This window comes from Dromiciops gliroides, chromosome 1 (genome assembly GCF_019393635.1).
Source record: "Dromiciops gliroides isolate mDroGli1 chromosome 1, mDroGli1.pri, whole genome shotgun sequence".
Classification (NCBI taxonomy): domain Eukaryota; kingdom Metazoa; phylum Chordata; class Mammalia; order Microbiotheria; family Microbiotheriidae; genus Dromiciops; species Dromiciops gliroides.
The window spans coordinates 625,533,224-625,553,214 of record NC_057861.1 but is presented as its reverse complement, the minus strand read 5'-3'; the positions used below and the strand labels follow the sequence as shown (position 1 = coordinate 625,553,214).

Below are 19,991 nucleotides of genomic sequence, written 5' to 3'. Positions count from 1 at the left end.
CCCTCTGCTCTGTCCTGATGAAAGAACTTTTTCTTTCCTTAAATTTTTCATAGAACCTTGCTTAGACTTCTATCTTGCAATTATCTCACTCTCCCCTCATATCATGGATGTTTGTGTACTTGTCCTTCCTCTTTATTAGAATGTAAGTTCCATCACTATCTTTTTATCCTCAGCAAGTAGCACAGCGCTTTGCATATAGGAGAAGCATCATATAAATGAAACAGCATTAATATATTGTGCCTGCATCTTTTCAGTATACAGCATTCACTAATTTGTCCATGATGTACAAAATTTATTTTGTGTGTACATGTGGTGTGTATGTGTGTGAGTGTGTGTGAGTGTATCTAGTTGAAGATTCCCAGAAAGCTGAGACCATTCTGGATAGCTTGCTTTGGATGGAGTCTAAGTGCTATCGATAATGAGGTTTTTTTTTTTAATTTTTTTTTTTTTTATTGAGGCAATTGGGGTTAAGTGACTTGCCCAGGGTCATACAGCTAGTAAGTGTTAAGTGTCTGAGGCCGGATTTGAACTCAGGTACTCCTGACTCCAGGGCCGGTGCTCTATCCACTGCGCCACCTAGCCGCCCCAATGATGAGTTTTAATTATTAATAATGAGTTTTTTAAGAGGGTGGGGTGAAGAGGGGGTAAGAATTTCACAGTACATTACTGGGGTTTTTTGTTTGTTTGTTTGGCTTTTGCAGGGCAATGAAGGTTAAGTGACTTGCCCAGGGTCACACAGCTAGTAAGTGTCAAGTGTCTGGGTCAGGATTTGAACTCAGGTCCTCCTGAATCCAGGGCTGGTGCTTTATCCACTGTGCCACCTAGCTGCCCCTAGACATTGTCTTGACCTGAGTTCAAATCCAGCCTCAGACACTTGACGCTTACTAGCTGTGTGACCCTGGGCAAGTCACTTAACCCTCATTGCCCTGCCCTCCCCCAAAATAAATAAAGACAATGTCTAACCTTGGAAACCTTTTATTATTAAATTAAGTCTGTCATGAGGTGCCAGGACTTACTCTATTTCCCAGAAGCAGTGAAATAGCCTGAATTGAGAGTCCCAAGAGGAATGGAGCAGATTTTGGTTTGCAGCAAAGGACAAAAGGCTGGAGAACCAAAAAAGTTCTCAGGGTCATTGGGTGTAGAGTTAGAAGGGGCCTTCCTCTCCATCTAACTGAAGCCCTTCATTTTATAGATGATCAACTGGAGGATTTAGACTGCTGAAGAACAGGCTAGAATGAAGGCCACTCTTGTTTGCTCTTGTAGCCCCTTCAGATTCTAGAAGGCCTCTGAAGGGGGATCTGAAGACTGTCAGTATTAAGGCAGATTTTAGGGCTGTGGTAAGGTCACATAAAGGAGGAAAAGCAGGGAAGGAGAGAAATGAGCTATTTGGAAGAACTTGAATTTTTAAAAGGTCATTGTGAATTTAAAAATGATTCTATTATGCTTTTTCTATTTTTGTCCTTTAAAAGTCCAAGGAGCATAAGACATGAGATGTGGGGTTGAAGTTTATTTTTATGTTGGGAAAGAGTCCTTGTCCATCTCCCTGAAAGCAGCAATCATTTTTAATTAGTTTGGTCCTTTAAATTGCACCCTGAAAGTAAAACTCAGGGACCAAGCAGGATCAAGGTTATCTTTCCAAATGCCAGATGCTTTATTTTTCAAGACAACATTACTAATACACAATCATGGGGGCAGCTAGGTGGCATAGTGGATAAAGCACCAGCCCTGGATTCAGGAGGACCTGAGTTCAAATCTGGCCTCAGACACTTGACGATTATTAGCTGTGTGACCCTGGGCAAGTCACTTAACCCTCATTGTCCCCCCCTCCCCCCCAAAAAGAGTAGTTGTGAGAACCAAATAACAAAATACAGTATATGTAATAAAGACAGTGTAGTATAGTGGAGAGGGTGCTAGCTTTAGAAGACTTGTGTGACCCTGGGCAAGTCACTTAACCCTCACTGCCCCACCAAAAAAATAATAATAATAATACACAATCATTTGCTTTTCCAGGATCTGTGATGGGCTATACTCTCACTTGGCTACCCTTGTGACCAAGAACATGAATTGGTGAGATGGCTGGTCTGGGTTAAGGTGGCGCCTATAGCTTTCAAACAGTGAAGATTGTGTGTGTGAAGCTCCCTGGTTGCTATTGGGATCAGTTCCAAGTCCTTGGCCTCATCTGCTTCACCCTTAAACTAACTGAGTGATCTGGCCTGGGGAACAGGGCTGAAAAACAAATAGGGCTAAGGCAGCTGTTTAACTAGTGGAACCTTTTCATGGGAATCCATTATTTAGAACCTCCATGTGTACAGACCTAATCCCCATCATTTCTTCTGCCTCAAAGCCTGTGCCCTTTGGCTGTAACAGAGGTGAGAGGAAAGGCGTATTCTGACATCTCAAATCATATGTGTAAACAAAGAGAATATTCTGGAGGCTTAAAATACTTGCTTCCAAGTGAGTCTACCCACAGCTGTAAGAAATTCAACCCACACTCTCCATACTTGTATCCTTTGTTCCCTTGTCTTATCGCCATTCATGCCTTTCCTAAATCTAATCCCACACAAAAACAAAAACAAAACTAAATCTAATCCCAGATCATCTCTACCTTTTCTGCTCTTACTCAGCTCTCTTAAACAAGCTGCATGATTGCTGAATTGAATCTAACTTCATCTGGGCCCTCACTGCTGCAAGGAAATCCTTATACACTTCCTTAATAGACTCTATAGTGCATTTCCCATAGCTTTTGTTCCAAACTTTTCCCCTTCCTCCCAGAAAAAGATTTCATCTCATATTTTACTGAGAAAAGAGGCTATTCATGAGTTCCCTCTTTTTAACTCCACATCTTAAAACCCCTTGACATCCTCCTACATTCTCTCTCCTTTTGCTCCAAGTGTCAGAAGTTGCCTTTCCCCTTACCAAAGCCACCTCCTCTACTTGTGTCCATAATCTTTCCCTGCCCTCCTATTTGTTCTTACAGTCCCCTACAATTAACCCACCTAATATTCAATATCTCCTTATCCACTAGATCCTTCCCTGTAGCCTGTAAACATGCTCACATCTTTCATATCCTTAAAAACACTTCACTTGACCATACCATTTGCTATAGCTCTTCTCCAATAATTCTCCTCCATTTCTCAGCCAAACTCCTAGAAAAAGTCAGTTGCCCTTGTTTCTTCCTCCATTTTCTCTCCTTTCATTAATTTATTTTAAAATTAAATTATTTTCTTCAATTAAAAAACATTTCTTTTCTCTCCCTCCCATATTTCTCTTTCTACTCCTACCCACACCCTAAAAAAAGAAAACACAACTCTATCGCAAACATACATAGTCACAAAACAAATTCCCATATTGACCATGTCCAAAACTATGTGTCTCATTCTGGATTTTTAGTCCATCAGCTCTTTTGGCCAGGAGGTGGGTAGCATTCTTTATCAACAGTTCTTTGGAATCATAGTTGATCATTTCATTGATCAGAGTTCTTAAGTCTTTCAAAGTTGCTTGTTTTTTACAATGCTGTTGTTATGGTATAAATTCTTCTCCTGGTTTTACTCACTTCATCTCACATCATTTCATATATCTTCCAGGGTTTCTCCAAAACCATCTCTTCATCATTTCTTAGAGCACAACAGAATTCCATTCATTACCTTCATATACCATCATTTATTCAGCTATTCCACAAATGATGCATACCCTCTTAGTTTCCAGTTCTTTGTAACCACAAAAATGAGCTATTTTATACATTTGAATTACTTTCCTCTTTTTTTTAAATCTCTTTGGGGTATGGCTATAATAGTGGCATCAGTGAGTCAAAGGGTATGCACAATTTAGTAAATTTTGGGGGATAGTTTCAAATTACTTTCCAGAATGGAAATGTACTATTCCCCACAGACCCTCCAACATCTGTTATTTTCCTTTTTTGTCAGGTTTGCCAAAGAGAGTGAGATGGAACCTCAGAGTTTCTTTAATTTACATTTCTCTAATTATTTATTAGTGATTTGGAATACTTGTTCATATTGCTATATTTTGGATTTGTTCTCTTACAAACTGCCTATGCCAATTATCAATTGGGAAATGGTTCTTATTCTTATACATTTCATCAGTTCCTTGTATATCTTAGAAATGAGACCTTTATCAGAGAAACTTGCTGCAAAATTAATGGTGTCCCTACTACTCTAAGCCACATTGGTTTTGTTTGTGTAGTAACTTCTCTCCACTCCTTAACTCCTGGTCATCTGGTTTTCTCAGTCCTCATCCTCTTATACTTATCTTGGAACTTTTGACAGTATTGACTATCCTTTTTCCTTGATAGTCTTTCTTCAACCTAGGTTCTTTTCACACTAATCTTCTGCCTTTTCTCCAACCTTTATGGCCATGCCTGTTATTTATTCTTCACAATTCTCTGCTGGATCATCATACATGTCCTACCCCTCCCTACATTTGTGTCTTAAGCTATCTCTCTACACTCCTCCTTTTGGTGATTTCATCTCTATCATTTCTATGTTAATGACCCCCAAGATTAATGTATTCAGCCTCAGTCTCTTCTGAGCTCCAGGTGTCACATCACCAACTGCCTACGTGGCATTTCAAATCAGATATTTCATAGGCATCTCAAACTCAAAAATGTTCAAAACAGAAATCAGCTTTCCTTCTAGCCCTCTTTTCTTTCTAACATCCCTGTTTCTGCTGAGGATATAACTAGTCACCCAGGTTCACAACCTTGGTTATACTTTGTTCTTCTTTCTTCCCTACTTTCAATCAGTTGCCAAGTTTTGTTGTTTCTCCTCCCACAACACTTTTTGCTTCTCTCCCCTGGTCTCTACTCCTATAGACACCATCATACTCCAGGCCCTCATTACTTCTCACTTGGACTATTATAAATTCTTCCAAACTGGCTTCCTTGCTTTGAGTCTCTCCACCTTCAATTCATCCAAATTGAAATTCCTTGCTCCATATCACTTCCATGCTCCAAAAATTCCAGAGAAGCTTCTTATTGCTACTGGAATAAAATCCAATCTGAGTCCAGCCTACCTTGTAAGGATGACTGTGTAGCACTACCCCTTCACCCACTCTGTGTACATGATATTCCCTTATCTCCATGCCTTTTTACAGGCCATGTCCCACATCTGAAATGAATTTCCTCCTTATCTCTGGCTCTTACAACCCTGAAACTCTTATGCAAACTTTATCTTGATCCCTTCCAGTTGCTAGCATCCTCCCCTCTGCCAAAATTACTTTGCATTTATTTTGTATATTTTTTCTATTTATGATCTGTCTACATGCTATTTCTTTCAATAGAATGTACACTTTCTGAGGCCAGGGACTATTCATTTTGGTTTTGTATCCCACAGGCCTATCACAATGCCTGGTATTTGGTCTGATGTTTGATAAATGCTTGTTGAGTGAATGAATGAGACTAAGTCATTGATGTATCAGAAGAACCTGACGCTGCACTTTCTAGTTGTCTCCCCTGGGCAAGGGAAGAGTTTGTTCCTGGACCTAAGAGTCATAACTGGGGAAGTCCATGCTAAATATCCCTCACCTCTTCTAGTCTCTCGATATTGGCCTTCAGGCATGGTGTGCAGGATCTCAGCTCACTGTTTTCATCATCCAGCTGCTGTAATCTGTTAGAAAAAGGCACAGGCTTAGAATTTCATCATTGCCTTACCCAAAGACTCAAGTTTATGGCAAAAGCCCTGGAGAACATAGCACTTTCAGAAATGCAAGATTTTTGATAGTTTTGTACATGAGACACTCCAGAATCCAGAAATTTTCATTCCCCCAACAAATTGCAGCCACTATTGATTACTGCAGGCTGACTAAATTATTGCAGAGATTTTTTTTAATGTCGGAAAATAAGTTAAAACAAAATTTTTGTTAAGAACTGTTAAGTTTTTAGAAAGTTCTTCTGTTTATTTCATTTAACTGAACTTCTTTTAACCCTCAATAACACAATTTTAATTAGCACCTTAACAAGAACCCGACTCCCATTACTGTCTTGCTCAGGTTTCAGTAAGTGGTCAACACTTTTCATCTGTGGCAAAAAGCCTAACCTGTTCTTGCTCGTCTTCCCTCTGGGAGGTCTGGGACAATTCTAGAATGATGAAGACCAAGAAGCTAGAGAGATATTTAATGGGCAGGAGATTCATTTGATTTTATTTAGGAGGAGCTTAGCTGCCCCCTCTGTATCTATTCCAGGCATCTGGGTCTTCAGTCTGTACAGATTACGCTACTGTAGCTTGGTCTTGAGAGCTCTAACCCTAGAAAGAATCAGTGTGAACCCACCTAGGGAAAGAGCTCACCCCTCCCCACTCCTCTGAGGGGACCCAGGAATATAGATTAAGGTGATCTCTAAAGTCCCTTCTTGTTCCAATTTCTAGGACTATAAACACTCCACTTCCCCAAATGATTTATGCCTGATAAGTGGCTTTTAAGTCTAGCCATGGCATAAGGCTATGTGAACCATTACGTGTTGTTTGTCCTTCATAAACTCTAACGTTCAAATAAATATAATTTCCTCTCCACTTTTTTGCTACAAATTTATAAAACTGGCTAGTCTGGAAGTCAAAATTCTTGTCAATTTACAGAGAAAGGAGAGAAGGGTAATATTGACCCCATGCTGACCTCAGCATTTTCATATAGGGCTGTAACTAAATTGAGATCTTTACTGAAAGCATCTGAAGGACATGTTTACAGGCTATCACTCAAGTCATCTTCTTGAGAAGTTCCCATCTGGATCTAGAAGTTCTCCTTTGAGATTCAGGATGGTCTTCTGCTACACTTTCTCCTTCCTCACTGCCTCCCCCAAGCCTCCACCCTGCAGCCCAATTCATAAAAAACAGGAAAGTGAGTTTTTAGGTTCCCAATAGTGTAAGAAGACTTTCGCCCTACCATGTTTTTGTTCTTCTTTTTGTTTTCTTATGTGAAATCTGCTTCATGGCTATGTCAATTGGTAAGTAGCGTGGTGCCCAATAAAAGGTCTTTTTGTGACCCTCTACTTGGGTTTGCAGTCACAAGAAATATATTGGGACAACATAGATAGAATTAGTTATACCAAGGACAATAGCAGTTCACAGGGGTCAAAATGCATAAAGAGTCCAAATTAGAAGGAATCAAAAGGATGAGGGAAAGCAAAAAATAAGCACCAAGAGGTACACAGACACTGTTTAAGAGAGTCTTTTGCTGAACCTCCATGGTAAACTTTCCAATTCAAATGCTTGAGCTGACAGGAATGTTCTTTTTCTCTAATGGTCAGAGATCACTGACTTGTATTAGCCTCCAAATGGAATCATTTAAAAAAGTTATCCATATATTTTGTTTTGGCACAACAGACACTTCCCAACAAGCAGCTGGCCAATTCCTTCCCCCAGAGAGTACATTCCCTGACAAGTTAGCCAAACTGACTAAAAGTACGATTTTTGTTGACAGCACATTGCCGCTTTTCACTTTTGTTGTTTAGTGATTGCTAACATAAGGAAGGAAGCTTGCTTGACCTTTGAGAGTATGGTATGAACACTGTAAATCAGATAGGTTTGACAGAAGTTTAGACAGAAGGTATTTCCCCACCCAAATTCCTTTGTTTTTACTTTGATATTTCTAAAGGCAAGGTTTGGGAAATGTGCACATCTACACAATGTATGTGTGGAATAGCAAAATTTATTCAACCTTGGAACCTACCTTCAATAACTCAGCTTATAGTATGTTCCCTCTCATGTATTCACATTCACTTGGAAAGCCTCAAAAAAGAAAATGCTATTTGGCACTTCCAGAGGAAATGCATATTTGGAGTTTTGTATTTGCATGGTACCAGAAAGAAATCTGTTCCTTGTTTTTATTCTTAATTGTATTTCTGATAAGAAACACTACATTTCAGGGTAGACTAGCACAGTGGCCTGGGAAACTTGACTTGAGAGCTCAACACCAGGGATAAAAGGCCAAAGGTTGATACACTGCCTTCTTCATAAACCCAGCCTCACACAAGATCTTTAAGCACAAATTATCATTGTCCTTTAGTGAAGCAGACTTAGGCATATGCATTTTAAATTGCTCTCTCCCTTCCCACATTTTACAATGATCCTCAGTCATAACCCTCAGTTGGCAATCTCATTTCTATAAAGATGATACAAAAACAAAATCATTTGCAAATGGTCTGGGGCTATTCCAGTTTATAGGAAGAAAGAAATCACTGAATGGGGGGGGGGGGGGGGCCAAAGGAAATCCATAAAGATGGGAAAGGTAACCAGGAAAGCAAATTTTAGAGTCCTACTCTTTTATTTAAATAAAATTAAAAGATTCCAGTGCATAGTTCCAGTTAAATGGGTATACTTCAAGGTAATTCACACACTGAACTAAGATCATCTACTATACAGATCTGATTCATGTTTCATCTCTCATTATCAATACTATTGTATATGTCATGCCATACCTAGCTTGGAGATTTTCAATCTCAATGCTTTTTTCTCTCTCCATCTTGCACAGGAGTTCTTTCTGCTTTCTAATTTCTTCAAGGATCATCTCATCAGCTCTCAATTCCTGCTCCTTTAACTGCTCCTCAAGGGCATTGGCTCTTTAGAGACAAAGAGGAGAGAAGATGAACATTTTTTAAAAATCTCATTTTAGTTTGGCTTGCTTCTACAGGACCTGTTTCCTTATCCTTTTCTCTCTCCCAGGAATGCAGAAGAAAACATTTACATTGTCAAAGAGAAACCATTATAATTCAAAATAGCTTGTTGTAAAGGTCATTTAAGATATATGACAGCAGTACATAACTTCCTATGGATCTGATGGGCTTCCAAGGCTTTTAGATCTGACCCAAGGCTTAAGATGTAATTAAGCAGACTGGAAACTATGTTTTCAACAGCTTCAGTTCAAAAAGGTTGATACAAAAAACAAGAGTCCAGGCCTATGATTTGGAAAACATGATAGAAACTCAATGACTCCATATTTTCAAAGCAGAACTCATTCCCTTTTTCCTCAAACCTCACCTTCTTGTGAACTTTCCAGTTTCTGATAAGGGTGCTCATCACCAGCCTTAGAGTTACTCAGGCTCTTTTAAAACAAACAAAACAAAAAACTTCTGTGATTTGATTTTGATTTTTAAAAATTCTTCGTGGTTTTTTTTTATTGTTCATTGTTTATTTTTGCTGGGCAATGGGTGTTAAGTGACTTGCCCAAGGTCGCACAGCTAGTAAGTGTCAAATGTCTGAGGCTGGATTTGAACTCAGGTCCTCCCGAATCCAGGGCTGGTGCTTTATCCACTGAACCACCTAGCTGCCCGCCCCTGATTTTTTTTTTTGTTTTTTTTTTGTTTTAGTGAGGCAGTTGGGGTTAAGTGACTTGCCCAGGGTCACACAGCTAGTAAGTGTCAAGTGTCTGAGGCTAGATTTGAACTCAGGTCCTACTGAATCCAGGGCCGGTGCTCTATCCACTGCACCACCTAGCTGCCCGCCCCTGATTTTAATTTTAAAAAGCAATTGTACCTTAACAAATCTTGTGCCTAGAGATTAGAAAACATAATTTTGTAAACAACTCTTTACGAAGCAGGGAGAGAGCCCTCTGAATACCAAAGGTCATCAGATTTCAGTCATTAAGGTTCACAAACTTAGAATTCTCTGGGATTCTTTTCTCTCCATGAGCTCCATTTAGTTGCCAAGGCTTACAAATTCTCCTTTTGCAATATAGCTCACATTTCTTCCCATGTTCTCCACTCACCCCAGAAACACCCTAGCTCAGATCATCACCATCTCTTGCTTGGAGTATTATAAGAACCTTCTAAGTGAGGTCCCATTGACTTCAGTCTCTTTCATCTCCAAACTTTCCTTCCCAGAGCTGCCAACCTGATATCCCTAAAGAACCACTTGGACATGTTGCTTCTTCAAAAAGCTCCAGTGGCTCTCTCCTGCTTCTAGGATGTAAAAAAAAAAAATGAACCCCACAAACTCCTATGCCTGGTATTAAAGCCCTATATACTGTGGTTCTAGCCTACCTGTTCAGGTTACTGCATGATTCCATCCCGTGATGCACTGAACATTATAGTCAAGTTGGCTTCCTTGCTATTCCCCCCCACCCCAATACTAGAGCTCCTGCCTCTGTGCTTTGTCCAGACTGCCCCGAATGCTTGGGATCTCCTCCCTTCTCCCCTTGGCCTCTTATAATTCCATCCAGTCCCCTTCAAAACTCAGCTCAGGTGCAGACTCCCATGAGGCCTTTCTAGATTACTGTTGTTGTTAGGCCCCACTGTTTCATGAATATTTTGCATTCACAAACATGCGCATCTACTGTTATCCCAAGTAGAAGATAAACTCCTTGAGGGCAGGAGCTGTTTTGGTTTTGTGTTTGTCTCTCCAGTGTCTGGTACAGTATGTGACAAATAATAGTTGCTAAATAGACATTTGATTGGTGGACAGGAGTTCCTCTGGCTAGAATTCCACAGTTGTTCATTATCTTAGGTTAAAACGCCCAACCAGGTTCTGACAAGCTGTTAATAGTCCTTGAGACTCAAAACCCTAGATCCTCTCCTGAGTTTGAGTTAATTGTCCTCTAGGGAAGGGAAATAAAACAAGTAAACACAAAGGAGATACCAATCAGCTATGCTCCCTGCTCCCCCCCCCCATTCATTAGAATGAAGTCACAAGATGCAAGAGCAAGCCCCCTTTAGACTATGACCCACTCATCTGCACATGACAGGGTTAGGAAACTCCACTGACGATCGACAAAGATTAATGGTCCGTCCGACTCCCGAAGAACAAGGGGACTGAGTTGTGGAATGAGTTAAAAAAAAAAAGATTCATCTTTGGAGGACAAGGCCAGCTCTTGAGGAAGGCTCTTGAAGTTTTGCCCTTTACCTTTTTTTTTCTCATGTCTCTTAAAGGTTTGGTAAGCAGTGAGGGGATTTCTTTTTCCTCTCTCTTCTGCTGGCAACAGCATTTTGCATCAGAAGCATGTTGCCATAGGAACATAGTGTTTGCACTCAGCCTGAAAGAGTCCAGCTTCAGGGTCAAGTTACAGAGAGACGTAGAAGCCAGCACATGGACTTGGGATTCTGCTTGGCCCCAGGATCAAGATTCCAGCTAGTCCTGGGTGTGTACCAGAGATAGTGGGAGGTGACTACACTCAACCAGTGAAGCAACAACACCCCTGGAGCAGCCTCTGCCAGGACCCACGGGAGCAGGTTCTAGCAGAGGCTGTAGATGGGAAGGGTGCGAGGACATCAGGGGTAGCTCCAGAGGTGTGATGTCTTCGCTACATGTGTTCTGTACTGTGAACTCTGTGGCCACTGTCCACTGACACCAGGCCTGAGGCTGATGGAAGAGATATTTTGTCACTATTCTCCTTACTCTTCCTTTTCAGGAAATGCCTCTGCTTAGCTGTTACACTGGTACGGGTTTTCCTGAGCCATAATCTTTAATGTGTTAGATCCTTGGGTGGTCTTTTCCACTGAGGGATATAAGTGTGAGTGCACATTGGAGAGGAGAGGTGTGCCAGAGGGGTGAAAATTTTTTTTTAAATTCCTCTTTCTTGAAATGGTACATTCCAATGTAGACAACAGTCTGAAGCTTTCCAATTCTTCAGTGATGGAAGAACAAATTGGAAAGGCAGAAAACCAGGTTATAAAGCATTAAATCCCAAATGAAACATACTTGATCCTCGAGATTATAGGTAGCCATTGTAATTTATGGGGGGGGGGAGAGTGAGCGTGAGGATAGTCAAACATATGTTTTAGGAAAATGACTGGCAGCTGATTGGAGGAAGGATTAGACTATGGAGAAGTTAAAGCATAAACCAAATAGAAGGCTATTCCAATAGTCCAGAGGAGAGATGATAAGGCCCTGAACTGGGGCTGTGGCTGCATGAATAAAAAGAAGGGGATGTATATGAGGTGTTATTAAGGTAGAAATGACAAGGTTCGGCAATTGATTAGATATGTGAGGTGAATGCATGTAGACTGTGAGTCTGGGAATATGAAGATGCTATACAGAGAAGTGGGGAAGAAGGGGAAAATAATGAATTCGGATTTATAAATGTTACATTTGAAATACCTATGAAATCTCCACTTCAAGGTATCTAAAAGGAAGAACTGCTACTCAGGACACCAGTGTATATATAGATTTGCTAGGGCCAAATATATAGAGATAATAACTGTGCCATTGGGAACTGATGAAATCACTAAGTGAAATAATATAAAGGGAAAAGAGAAAAGTATCCAGGACAGAGAGAGCCTTGGGGACACATCCAATTACTGGGTGTGGTATGGATGAAGAATCAACAAAGGAAACTGAGAAGAAGAGGTCAGACAGGAGAATCGAAAGAGAGCAGTATCATGAAAATCTAGAGAGAATAGAGGATCCACAAGGAGAAGATGATCAACAGGGTCAAATGCCACAGAGAATTTAAGAAGGATAAGGATTGAGAAAATGTTCATAGATTTGGCAATCAGATCATCGGCAACTTTGGAGAGGCAGTTCCAGATGAATGCTGAGATTGCAGGCCAGATTGCAGAGAGTTTAGAAGCGAAAGGAGAGGAAGTGGAAGCACCTGGTAAAGATGGTTCTCTTAAGAAGTTTAGCTAAGGAAGAGATGAGAGATACAGGACAATACCTAGCAAGGACTGTAGAATTCGGTGAGGGTTTTTGGTTTTTTTTTTAAGGATGGTGGACACATGGGTGTGTTTGTAGGCAGGAGAGGCACCAACAGAGAATGAAGAGAAAGAGTAAGGATGATAGTGGGAGAAATCTGATGGATAAGATGGGTCCCCCTGCTGCAGAAGGCTGGGGAAGGGGGGTAGAAAATGGAGGGGGGGTTGTCTCAAATAGACACGTGCTGGAGAAAGCACTGGGAGGTAGCCTCTTATCTTAACATAGGAAAGGTTAGAGTTCTAGGTTTGCTACTTACTATTCATGTGAGAAGTTTGAAGCAGGGAGAGGCTTTGTGCATTGTGATCTTTGTGCCTCTACCAGAGAGAAGTGGAAGAATGGGGGTAGAGGGCAAAGGATTTTCTCTCCTCTCCTGAACCCATATCAGTCATAGGATCTTGCAGCTGAACTACTTGTCCAGCAAGAGATGCTGTCCGGCAGAGTATACAGAGAGACAGAGACCCACACTCACTAGGGAGAGAGAAACAAAGAGGCTGCACTCAAGGCAAGAAGTGTAACCTTTGGCAGCAGAGAAAAGAGCCAACTATGCTTTGAAGGAAGAATTAGCCCTGGGAATTGGGAGTTAAACTTCAGGGAGAAGTAGGTCTAGGGAACTCAGATGAGTGACCCATTCAATAAAGATGGTGCTCTAAGAGGAGAAAGAACAAGAGGACACCACAAGAACAGAAAGGACACTGGGGCCCTACAATACTGGAGGTGTGGAATACCTTGCTCATGTGCGCCTCCTCCATGTATGCCTCACTACTACTCTACTCTTAGATGTGTTTCCACATTTGTTTTGTAGCTAATGTTCTTACTATGCCATTTTAGTAAATGACACTGCTTTGAATTAACTGTGTTTATGGGCTGAATGTTAAAGAAAAAGTTCATTGGTGGGGGCTATGATTTGGGGAGTGTGGACCACTAGGCTATCCCTAACACCTGAGGTAGCAGTTGTCCCTCCTGGGAACCGAAACTGTGAGTGTGAGTTGGGGAGAGAGGCTCTAGAGGAGGTGCTCTCTCTATAAATGTGAGGATAAAGAAAGAATTTTACACATCAGGGTTGCTTAAAATAGAACCCATCTACCCCCATGTACAAAAATATTTATAGCTGCTCTTTACGTGGTGGCAAAGAATTGGAAGTTGAGGGGGTGCCCATCAATTGGGGAATGGCTGGACAAGTTGTGGTATATGAATACAATGGAATACTATTGTGCTGTAAGAAACGATGACCAGGAGGAGTTCAGAGAAACCTGGAGGGTCTTGCGTGGGCTGATGATGAGTGAGATGAGCAGAACCAGAAGAACATTGTACACAGTAACATCAACATTGAGTGTTGATCTACTGTGATGGACTATATTTTTCTCACCAATGCAATGGCACAGAAGAGTTCCAGGGAACTCGTGATGGAAGAGGATCTCCAAATCCAGGAAAAAAAAAAAAAGAACTGTGGAGTATAGATGCTAAATGAACCATACTATTTCTTTTGTTTTTGATGCTGTTGTTTTTTTCCTATTTTGGTGTTTTCCATCATTGCTCTGATTTTTTTCTCTTATAACATGACTAATGCAGAAATAGGATTAATGTTATTATGTGTGTGTGTATATATATATATATATATATACACACACACACACACACACACACATATATATATATATAAATAAAAACCTATATCAGATTACCTGCTGTCTAGGGGAGGGGGAAGGGAGGGGAGGGAGGGAGAAAAATCTGAAATTGTAAAGCTTGTATAAACAAAGGTTGAGAACTATCTTTACATGTAACGGAAAAAAATACTTTATTAATTTTAATTAATTAATTAATTAATTTTTAAAAAAAGAAAAAGAAAAAAATAGAACCCATTTATGAACCGATAAAGAAAGTAAAGGAGTCTTTTGACTCATATAGATCCTTACAACTTATCTTAAAATCTGACCTATGTTAGTATTGGTGTCTCCATTATTCTCCTTATAAAGTTCTCCAATTTTTCAATGATATCAATCATTTCTACTACTTAAAATTTTTCCTGACATATTCAAAGTTCTGTTTTTCTGAATTTTATTCAATGATTCTATGTTATAATCTTTCATATGAGATTCTTTTTCTTCACTAAGGATGAGAACTTCTAAGTAGTAATAAGGTCATAAACTCAAACCATTCATGCCAGGGCTCTATATAGGACTTTTGTATTGATGGGATGCCAGAAATAGTTATGGGGTACAATTAAGGGTGAGGAAGAACACCTTCCAGTTGGAGCAATCATCAGCTAGAGATTAAAGCGTTAAGAGCCAGTTTCAAGGCAGCAAGGTGGCACAGTAGATAAAACAGTGGCCCTGGATTCAAGAGTACCTGAATTCAAATCCAGCCTTAGACACTTGACACTTACTAGCTGTGTGACCCTGGGCAAGTCACTTAACCCACAATGCCCCACAAAAAAACCCCCAAAAACCCAAACAAACAAAAAGGAGCCAGTCTCATGCCTAGAGTGCAGTCACCAGCTATCTGATCTCTCCAGTTTCTAATTTCTCCTCAAGCCAATCCAATTTGCATGCTAATGGCAGAATACTTTCTCTAAGACTTGTCTCTCTCAGCTACTTAAAACATGAAGTCGAAATTCTTTAGCCCGGTGCACGAGGTCCTCTACATTTAGCCTTGGCTTTATCACCTTTTACTTTCTCATGTGAACCCCAAGTCTGACAAATCTGATCTACTTGCTGTCTCTTCCCCAAACCGTAGACTTTGCATGACCAAAGACATGGAAATGGGTGTTTCTATCACCAATAATATCTTCCCAGAATCTCCGCCTATTGAAATTCTAGCCACTCCTTAAGGCTCCAGAGAAGCCAACCAAATGGAAAGCATTTTCTTTTCTTTCTTTCTTTTTCTTTTTCTTTTTGGTGGGGCAATTGGGGTTAAGTGACTTGCTCAGGGTCACACAGCTAGTAAATGTTAAGTGTCTGAGGCTGCATTTGAACTCAGGTCCTCCTGAATCCAGGGCCCGTGCTCTATCCACTGTACCTCCTAGCTGCCCCAAGCATTTTCGAAGTGCTTATTATGTGCCAGTCACTGTGTTAGGTGCTAGAGATATAAAGACAAAAGTGAGAGAACCCCTTCCCTCAAGGAGCTTCTATGAAGCTTTCTGGGATGACCCCACCCAGAAATAACTGCCCTTCTAGTATTTCATATTATGCTCACAGTATTTTCTGTCTGGACCATTCATGTAAAACTCCTCATGTACTGCCTCTATTTTATGTATGTGTATATACATCTTCTCACTTCCACTATATCTAGCCTTCATCTCTTTGGACCTTAGTTCCTCATCTGTAAAGTGAAGAGACTGAACAAGGTGATTGCTATAGCTCTATACTGAGTATTTGCTGAATTGCATGTCAAAGACCTAGATAGCTCAAAAAGATATTGACTAATCGAGCTTATTTCTCTAGCATTAGCATAATCCTCTCATAATCTATAGCCCTTTGGGGGGCTTTTCTCAATTTAGAAGACTTTCTCATATTAAAATGCTCTATAAAAAATGAAGTGGGGGGGGCAGCTAGGTGGCGCAGTGGATAAAGCACCAGCCCTGGAGTCAGGAGTACCTGAGTTCAAATCCAGCCTCAGACACTTGACACTTACTAGTTGTGTGACCCTGGGCAAGTCACTTAACACCCATTGCCCTGCCAAAAAAAAAAAAAAAAAGAATGAAGCAGCCCCAGGAAGGGTTCTCTGGATCTCTAAAAGACTGGACTTAGACATGAAAGGAGTGTAAAAAATGGGTCTCTCGGGGCAGCTAGGTGGCGCAGTGGATAGAGCACCAGCCCTGGAGTCAGGAGTACGTGAGTTCAAATCCAGCCTCAGACACTTAACACTTACTAGCTGTGTGACTCTGGGCAAGTCACTTAACCCCAATTGCCTCACTAAAAAACAAAACAAAACAAAAATGGGTCTCTCCAAGGCAGATGCCAGGACTGGTCTGGACCATTTTTATAACTGCTCTGTGGTTTCCACAGTGAAATCTGCCTTCTTACAACCAATACCATAGCCCCCTTCCACAAAATTGAACCAGGCTCACCTGTGCACTAACTGCAGGTTTTCTTGTTTTAACCGGCTGTGTTGTTCTCCGTTTGCCACTGTGTCCTTCTCTAGTTCTGTCACTCTCTTCTCCAAGAAGATAACCTTTGCAACAAGAGGCACAGGACTGATGTGAGTGAAGAGTAAAACAGAGACTATTCACAAGAGCTTTTTAGAAAAGCAGACTGCAAAGCACCCCCCTCCACAGTCCATTTGAGTAAAACTGAAGTATCCAACCCCTTTGTCATCAATGCAGGTTCCCACAGCAATAACCATTTTCGATACCTGACACTACTTAGTCTATCACCTATGCTCTATGCTTTTTTTCTGATTCTATAAAAGAACTTTTAAATTCCATGTATAATAATTGACATCATACTGCTTGCCTTTTCAATGGGTGGGGAAGGGGCTGGAGAGAGGGACAGAATTTAAAACTCAAAATTTTAAAAAAATGAATGTAAAAAAAATAAAATTTTAACAAAAGAATTTCTGAGTTCCTTCTCCTCCATTCTGTGTTTTAAAATTTTAGCAATGCCTTTTTTTTTTCCACCATAGCTATTTTCCAATATGTATGTCCCTTCACTCCCATTTAACAAAGAAATGGGTTTAACAGAAAGGACCCAAATGACACCTCCTGACAGCACATGTAACATTCTGCTGTTGTGGGCCCCTTGCTCCCCAGCAAGAGGGAAGAGTATTTGCTCTGGGATTCCATTCTCCAGGACCAAGCCTGCCACTGCAATTAATGCCAGTTAGATAGCCCATAAGTGTTGTTTTCGTTTGTGTTACTGTAGTCAGTATGTATAATGTTTTGATTCTGCTACTTCTTTTGGTATTAGTTCATATAAGTCTTCCTGTGTTTCTCTAAATTTCTCAAACTTATCATCGTTTATAGCACAACAGCATTCCATTCTATGCAGATGCAATAATTTGTTCAGCCATTTTCCAACCAACAGGCACCCAGTTTATTTTCAGTTTTTTGCTACTGTCAAAAGTCCTGCTATGGATATTCTGCTATATGTGGGTTCCTTCTGTTTTCTACTTTCTTGAGAGATATAACCAGTAGTGGGATCATTGGTTCAAAGGATATAAAAAAACAGTCTAGTGACTTTTTTTTTTTTTTGCAAAATTCCAAATTGTTTTCTAGAATGGCTGGACCATGTCACAGTTCTACCAACAGTTTACTAGTGTGCCTTTCTTCTCACAGTCACTGGATTTATTATTCTTGACTTTTGTCATCTTTTCTAATTTAATGGATACAAAATATAATTTCAGAGTTGTTTTAAATTGCATTTCTGACAGAGGGTAACTTTTTTTTATACATCTGTCATCATGCAAAACTTTTTTATATTAGTCATGTTGTGAAAGAAAACAGACAAAAAACCTCAAGAAAAATAAAGTAAAAAATATATACTTCAATCTGTATGCAGACATCACCAGTTCTTTCTCTGGGGATGGATAGCATTTTTCATCATAAGTCCTTCAGAGTTGTCCTGGATCATTGTATTGTTGAGAATAGCTAAGTCATTCACAGCTGATCATCTTACAATCTTGCTGTTACTTTGTACACAGTATATTTCACTTTGTATCAGCTCATGTAAGTCTTTCCAGGTTTTTCTGAGAGCATCCTGCTCATCATTTTTTATAGTACAATATTATTTCTTTATAATCACATATCATGATTGATTCAGCCATTCCCCAACTGATGGATGCCCCACCATTTCCAATTCTTTGCCACCAGGAAAGAGCTGCTATAAATATTTTTTGTATATACCAGTCCTTTTCTTTTCTGTTTTCTATCTCTTTTTTGAATACAGACCCAAGTAGTTGTATTGTTATGTCAGAGTATAAATGGTTTTAAATAGTTCCAAATTGTAGAGGGTAACTTCTTAACAAAACAATAAATAGAGGTACTTATAAATGATAAAATGGATTGTTAAGGGCTAAAATTCTAGCTAAACTGTCTAAAATATCTAGTGAGTGGTCGCCAATAAATTATAAGCTTTAGCAAGAGTTAGACTTTTAAGCATTTATTAAGGAGAATAAGAATTTGGTAAAGAGAGAGAGAAAGGCCTAGATTCCTATCTATTAAAGGGAGAGCACATTTCTAGCTCCCTTCTCTGCCAGCGTCCTCAGGAAAAAGAGCGAGACTGAGCGCCAGTCTCTTCCTTCCTCCTCCCACTAGCCCGCGTCACTTCCTGACTCCTGGTCTTGCCCTCAAAGACCTTCCCTTCATTTTACTCTTCTACAGTAAGTATCCAGCAGGTGGCGTCATTCCAATCGTTACAGGATAATCTTGATTAAATGAAATTGAAAAGCTTTTGTACTAATAAAATGAATGCATTCGGGCTAAGAAGGGAAGTGGTTGCTTGGGAAATAAAAATCTTCATATCAAATATGTCTCATAAGGGTTTTCTATCCAATACATATTGACAAATAAAAAGAAATATGTAACATCAAAAACTATTCCCCAATAGATCAATTATCAAATGAATTTTTTTAAAGTTCTCAAATGAATAGTAACTTAACAGCCATATGAATGAATTTTACAAATTACTAGTAATAAAAGAAATGCAAATCAAAACAACCCTGAGTTTATCTTACACCCAGCAAACATAGTATTGGAGGGGTTGTGGAAAGACAGGCATACTAATACATTGCTGGTGGGAATATGAATTGGTACAACTGTTCCGGAAAGCAATTGGGAATCATGCAAAGAAAGTGACTAAAATGTTCATATATCTTGACCCAGAGATTGCACTGCTAGGTATATATCCCAAGTAGATAATTAACAGGAAGAAGGGCTCCTTTTACCAAAATATTTATAGCAGCACTTTTTGTATAGCAAAGAACTGGAAATAGAGGCCTATTAATTAGGGAATGGTTAAACAAATTGTGTTATGTGAATGTAGTGGAATATCACTATGCCATAAGAAATGAGAAAAAGGGATGAATACAAAGCTTAGAAATATCTACATGAACTGAGGTAAAGTGAAGTTATTAGAGCAAGGAAAATAATACACAATGACTACAACAATGTAAATGGAAAGGACAACTATAAAAGAATTGAAACCAAATCTGTGAAATTATAATGATGAATCTTAGTCCTTAAAAAGAGATATGAGAAGATACCTCCACCCACTTCTTTGCAGAGGTGGGGAATCCATTGGGTTGGATGGGGGTGTGGAACACTACATACAATGTCAGACTTTTCAATGTGGTTATTGGTTTTGATGATTTTTTTCCCCCTCTTCCTCCACTTAAAAAACTTTTTCTTATAAGGTATGGCTTTCT

At 39.8% G+C, this 19,991-nt stretch overlaps 1 protein-coding gene across 2 annotated transcripts in view; it reads right to left on the bottom strand.

Annotated features, from left to right (window-relative positions):
- RAB11FIP3 (RAB11 family interacting protein 3) overlaps window positions 1–19,991 on the bottom strand; it is a 156,375-nt gene that overhangs the window by 9,319 nt on the left and 127,065 nt on the right. For both annotated transcript variants that reach the window (XM_043967092.1, XM_043967100.1), the window contains 3 exons: window positions 16,699–16,802; window positions 8,423–8,563; window positions 5,540–5,621 (listed from right to left, as the gene is read on the bottom strand). In XM_043967092.1, the coding sequence (XP_043823027.1) occupies window positions 5,540–5,621; window positions 8,423–8,563; window positions 16,699–16,802 (327 nt within the window). The remainder of the gene's footprint in view (window positions 1–5,539; window positions 5,622–8,422; window positions 8,564–16,698; window positions 16,803–19,991) is intronic.